Source organism: Penaeus vannamei, chromosome 41 (genome assembly GCF_042767895.1).
Source record: "Penaeus vannamei isolate JL-2024 chromosome 41, ASM4276789v1, whole genome shotgun sequence".
NCBI classification, from domain to species: Eukaryota; Metazoa; Arthropoda; class Malacostraca; order Decapoda; family Penaeidae; genus Penaeus; species Penaeus vannamei.
This window is the reverse complement of record NC_091589.1, coordinates 19,507,092-19,513,665: the sequence shown is the minus strand read 5'-3', so window position 1 is coordinate 19,513,665 and position 6,574 is coordinate 19,507,092. Positions and strand designations below refer to the sequence as shown.

At 29.6% G+C, this 6,574-nt stretch overlaps 1 protein-coding gene across 1 annotated transcript in view; it reads right to left on the bottom strand.

The window, feature by feature from the left end:
* The window catches only part of LOC138860523 (uncharacterized), a 34,650-nt gene that overhangs the window by 7,423 nt on the left and 20,653 nt on the right, over positions 1 to 6,574 (bottom strand). Inside the window, exons 9-15 of the mRNA XM_070118113.1 lie at positions 5,900 to 6,074; positions 5,541 to 5,677; positions 5,360 to 5,481; positions 4,914 to 5,235; positions 556 to 730; positions 217 to 333; positions 19 to 123 (exon numbers count right to left, since the gene is read on the bottom strand). Coding sequence (XP_069974214.1) covers positions 19 to 123; positions 217 to 333; positions 556 to 730; positions 4,914 to 5,235; positions 5,360 to 5,481; positions 5,541 to 5,677; positions 5,900 to 6,074 — 1,153 coding nt within the window. The remainder of the gene's footprint in view (positions 1 to 18; positions 124 to 216; positions 334 to 555; positions 731 to 4,913; positions 5,236 to 5,359; positions 5,482 to 5,540; positions 5,678 to 5,899; positions 6,075 to 6,574) is intronic.

Genomic DNA, 6,574 nt, shown 5'->3' with positions numbered 1-6,574 from the left:
GATGTGATCTGATGTGACCTGACTTGTCTGATGTGACTTGACCTGATCGTCTGATTTGATGTGATCTGATGTAATGTGACCTGACTTGTCTGATGTGACCTGATTCGTCTGATGTGATGTGATCTGATGTGATGTGATTTGACCTGATCTGATGTGATATGATGTGACCTGACTTTCTGCTTTGACCTAATCTTACGTGATCTGATGTGATTTGACCTGATCTAACGTGATCTGATGTGATTTGACCGGATCTGACATGATCTTATCTGACTTGTCTGATGTGACCTGACTTGTCTGATGTGACCTGACTCGTCTGATGTGATTTGACCTGATCTGATGTGATTTGATGTGATTTGACCTGATCTGACGTGATCTGATCTGACGTGATCTGATGTGACGTGATCTGATGTGATTTGACCTGGTCTGACGTGATCTGATCTGAATTGTCTGATGTGACCTGACTCGTCTTATGAGATCTGACCTGATATGACCTGATCTGACCTGTTCTAATGTGACCTGACTCGTCTGATAATATGTGATCTGATCTGATCTGACCTGATCTGATGTGATCTGATGTGATGTGATCTGACTGATGTGACATGATCTGATCTGACTTATTTGATTTGACCTGACTTGTCTGATGTGACCTGACTCGTCTGATGTGATGTGATCTGATGTGATGTGATCTGATGTGATCTGGTGTGACCTGACTTGTCTGCTGTTATTTGACCTAATTATGAGAGTAATGAGGACAATAATTATGATAATAATTATACAGTGATAATTATAATGATTACACTAATAGCAATAATCAATGATATTCTAATGATTTTCCTACTAATAACACTTATTAATAATATCGACAATGATAACAGAATTAATAGTAAAAGTAATTATAACACCGGAATTATCGTTATTATAATCATTATTATTGTTGTTATTATTTCTAGAATTATCATTATTCTCATTATCTTTATTCAAATCATTATAATGATGAAAATTACATTAATAATTAAGATAATGATTATTATAATGAGTATATTAAGGGTAATTAGGGCGATAAGGACAGTAATGATAATAATGATGATGATACTGACAATAATGATGACAATTAACATTATAAAGCCCATCCATAATGAGAAAAGAACTAAAAGTAGAAAAATCCTAAAAGTTGAAAAACGGGCGAAATCTAGCGAAATACATCGTCGTGAGAAATGAATCGAAAACCCCCCTTTTTAGAGTTTAAATGATGATTATGATGATTTTAGCAAAAATTCTGGTAATTAGGATGATTTTGATGATAACCCCATCAATAATGACGATAATAATGATAATTATGAGAGTAATTAGGACAATGATCATGATAATAATTATACAATGATAGTTATAATGATGATTTGCGAAATAATTGCAATGATAGCAATAATCAACAATATTCTAATGGCTTTTCTACTAATAACACTAATAATAACGACAATGATAACAGAAATGATAATAAAAGTAATTATAACATGGCTATTATTCTTATTATAATCATCATTATTGTTGTTATTATTTCTAGAATTATCATTATTGTTGTTATTATTTCTAGAATTATCATTATTGGCATTACCATTATTAAAATCATTGTAATGATGAAAATGACATTTATAATTAAGATAATGATTATCATGAGTATATTCAGGATAATTAGGCGATAATGACTGTAATGATAATAATGAAGATGATGATAACAATAATGATGATAATTACCATTATAAAGCCCATCTATAATGAAAAAAAGGCTAAAAGTAGAAAAATCCCAAAAGTCGAAAACTGGCGAAATCTAACGAAATACAGCCTGGTGATAAGTCGAAACCCCCCCTTTATCGAGTTTAAATGATGATTATGAGGATTTTAGCAATAATTCTGCTAATGAGGATGATTTTGACAATAACCCCATAAATAATGACGATAATAAGGATAATTATGGGAGTAATTAGGACAATAATTATGATAATAATTATGCAATGATAATTATAATGATTTGCGTAATAATTGCAATAACAGCAATAATCAACAATATTCTAATGATTTTCCTACTAATAACGCTAGTAATAACGACTATGATAACAGAAATAATAATAAAAGTAATTATAACACTGCTATTATTCATATTATAATCATTATTATTGTTATTATTATTTCTAGAATTATCATTATCGTCATTATCATTATTAAAATAATTATAATGATGAAAATGACATTAATAATTAAGATAATGATTATTATAATGAGTATATTAAGGGTAATTAGGGCGATAATGACAGTAATGATAATAATGATGATAATTATCATTATAAAGCCCATCTATAATGAGAAAAAGGCTAAAAGGAGAAAAATCCCAAAAGTCGAAAAACCGGCGAAATCTAGCGAAAAACAGCCTTCTGAGAGATGGGTCGAAAACCCCCTTTTTCGAATTTAAATGATGATTATGATGATTTTAGCAATACTTCTGCTAATTAGGATGATTTTGATGATAACCCCATGAATAATGACGATAATAATGATAATTATCATTATAAAGCCTATCTATAATGAGAAAAAGGCTAACAATAGAAAAATCCCATAAGTCGATATACCGGCGAAATCTAGCGAAATACAGCCTTTTGGGAGATGAGTCGAAAACACCCCTTTTTCCAGTTTAAATGATGATTATGATTTTAGTAATAATTCTGCTAATTAGGATTATTTTGATGATAACCCCATCAATAATGACAATAATGAAAATAATAATGATAATTAGTAGAGTAATTAGGACAATAATTATGATAATAATTATACAACAATTATTATAATGATTTGCGTAATAATTACAATAATAGCAAAAATCAACAATATTCTAATGATTTTCCTACTAATAACACTAATGATAACGACAATAATAACAGAAATATAAATAAAAGTAATTATAACACGGCTATTATTCTTATTATAATCATTATTATTATTTTCATTATTTCTACAATTATCATTATTGTCATTATCATTATTAAAATCATAATGATGAATTAAGATAATGATTACTATAATGAGTATATTAAATGTAATTAGGGCGATAATAACAATAATCATAATAATGATGATGATAATGACAATAATGATGATAATTATCATTATAAAGCCCATCTATAATGAGAAAAAGGCTAAAAGTAGAAAAATCCCAAAAGTCGAATAACAGGCGAAATCTAGGGAAATACAGCCTTATGAGTCGAAAACCGCCCTTTTCCAGTTTTAATGATGATCATGATGATTTTAGCAATAATTCTGCTAATTAGGATGATTTTGAGGATAACCCCATCAATAATGACAATAATGACGATAATAATGATAAATATCAAAGTAATTAGGTCAATAATTATGATAATAATTATACAATGCTAATTATATTGATGATTTGCGTAATAATTGCAATAATAGCAATGATCAACAATATTCTAATGATTTTCCTAATAATAAGACTAATAATAACGACAATGATAACAGAAATAATAAGAAAAGTAATTATAACGTGGCTATTATTATTATTATAATAATTTTTATTGTTTTTTTTATTTTTCTAGAATTATCATTATTGTCATTATCAATATTAAAATCATTATAATGATTAAAATGACATTAATAATTAAGATAAAGATTATTATAATGACTATATTAATGGTAATTAGGGCGATAATGACAGTAATGATAATAATGATGATAATGACATAAATGATGGTAATTATCATTATAAAGCCCATCTATAATGAGAAAAAGTCTTAAAAGAGATAAATCCCAAAAGTAGAAAAACCGACGAAATCTAGCGAAATACAGCTCTGTGAGAGATGATTCGATAACCCCCTTTTTTCCAGTTTAAATTATGATTATGATTATTTTAGCAATAATTATGCTAATAAGGATGATTTTGATGATAACCCCATAAATAATGACGATAATAATGATAATTATGAGAGTTATGAGAGACAACAATCATAATAATAATTATACAATGATAATTATAATGATGCTTTGCGTAATAATTGCAATAATAGCAATGATCAGCAATATTCTAATAATTTTCCTACTAATAACACTAATAATAACGACAATGATAACAGAAATAATAATAGAATTATAACACGGCTATTATTGTTGTTATAATCATTATTATTGTTGTTATTATTTCTATAATTATCATTATTGTCATTATCCTTATTAAAAAAAATTCTGATGATGAAAATGACATTAATAGTTAAGATAATGATTATTATAATGACTATATTAAGGGTAATTAGGGCGATAATGACAGTAATGATAATAATGATGATGATAATGACAATAATGATGATAGTTATCATCATAAAGCACATCTATAATGAGAAAAAGGCTAAAAGTAGAAAAATCCCAAAAGTCGAAAAACAGGCGAAATCTAGCGAAATACAGCCTTATGAGAGATGAGTCGAAAACCCCCTTTTTCCCAGTTTAAAGGATGATTATGATGATTCTAGAAATAATTCTGCTAATCAGGATGATTTGGATGATAACCCCATTATATATCGCAATAATGACTGTAATCATGATAATTATGGGAGTAATTAGGACAATAATTATGATAATGATTATTCAACGATAATTATAATGATGATTTGCGTAATAACTGCAATAATAACAATAATCAACAATATTCTAATGATTTTCCTACTAATAACAGTAATAAGAACGACAATGATAACATGAATAATAATAAAAGTAATTATAACACGGCTATTATTGTTATTATAATCATTATTATTGTTGTTATTATTTCTAGAATTATTATTATTGTTATCATCAGTTTTAAAATCATTATAATGATGAAAATGACATTAATAATTAAGATAATGATCTGATCTGACTTGTCTGATGTGACCTGACTTGATCTGACATGTTCTGATGTGGCCTGACTCGTCTGATGTGATCTGACTGATCTGATGTGACCTGACTTGTCTGATGTGATTTGACCTGATCTGACCTGATCTGATGTGACCTGACTTGTATTATGTGAATTGACCTGATCTGACGTGATTTGACCTGATCTGACCTGATTTGATCTGTTTTGTCTGATGTGACCTGACTCGTCTGATGTGATATGACTTGATCTGATTGATGTGACCTGATCTGACGTGATCTGATGTGATTTGACCTGATCTGATGTGATTTGACCTGATTTGACGTGATCTGATGTGATTTGACCTGATCTGATGTGATCTGATGTGATTTGACCTGATCTGATGTGATTTGACCAGATCTGATGTGATCTGATGTGACCTGACTTGTCTGATGTGATTTGACCTGATCTGACCTGATCTGATGTGACCTAACTCGTCTGATTTGATGTGATCTGATGTAATGTGACCTGACTTGTCTGATGTGACCTGACTCGTCTGATGTGATGTGATCTGATGTGATGTGATCTGACCTGATCTGATTTGATCTGATGTGATATGATGTGACCTGACTTGTCTGCTTTGACCTAATCTTACGTGATCTGATGTGATTTGACCTGATCTAACGTGATCTGATGTGATTTGACCGGATCTGACATGATCTTATCTGACTTGTCTGATGTGACCTGACTTGTCTGATGTGACCTGACTCGTCTGATGTGATTTGACCTGATCTGATGTGATTTGATGTGATTTGACCTGATCTGACGTGATCTGATCTGACGTGATCTGATGTGACGTGATCTGATGTGATTTGACCTGGTCTGACGTGATCTGATCTGAATTGTCTGATGTGACCTGACTCGTCTTATGTGATCTGACCTGATATGACCTGATCTGACCTGTTCTAATGTGACCTGACTCGTCTGATAATATGTGATCTGATCTGATCTGACCTGATCTGATGTGATCTGATGTGATGTGATCTGACTGATGTGACATGATCTGATCTGACTTATTTGATTTGACCTGACTTGTCTGATGTGACCTGACTCGTCTGATGTGATGTGATCTGATGTGATGTGATCTGATGTGATCTGGTGTGACCTGACTTGTCTGCTGTTATTTGACCTAATTATGATAGTAATTGGGCCAATAACTATGATAGTAATTATACAATAAGAATTATAATGATGATTTTCGTAATAAATGAAATAATAGCAATAATCAACAATGTTCTAATGATTTCTCTACTAATAACACTAATAATAACGACAATGATAACATAAATAATAATAAAAGTAATTATAACACGGCTATTATTGTTATTATAATCCTTATTATCGTTGTTATTATTTCTAGAATTATCATTATTGTTATCATCATCATTAAAATCATTTTAATGATGAAAATGATATTAATAATTAAGATAATGATTATTATAATGACTATATTAAAGGTAATTAGGGCGATAAAGACAGTAATGATAATAATGATCATAGTGACAGTAATTATAATAATGATGATGATAATGACAGTAATGTTAATAATGATGATGATAATGAAAATAAGGATGATAATTATAATTATAAAGTCCATCTATAATGAGAAAAAGGCTAAAAGTAGAAAAA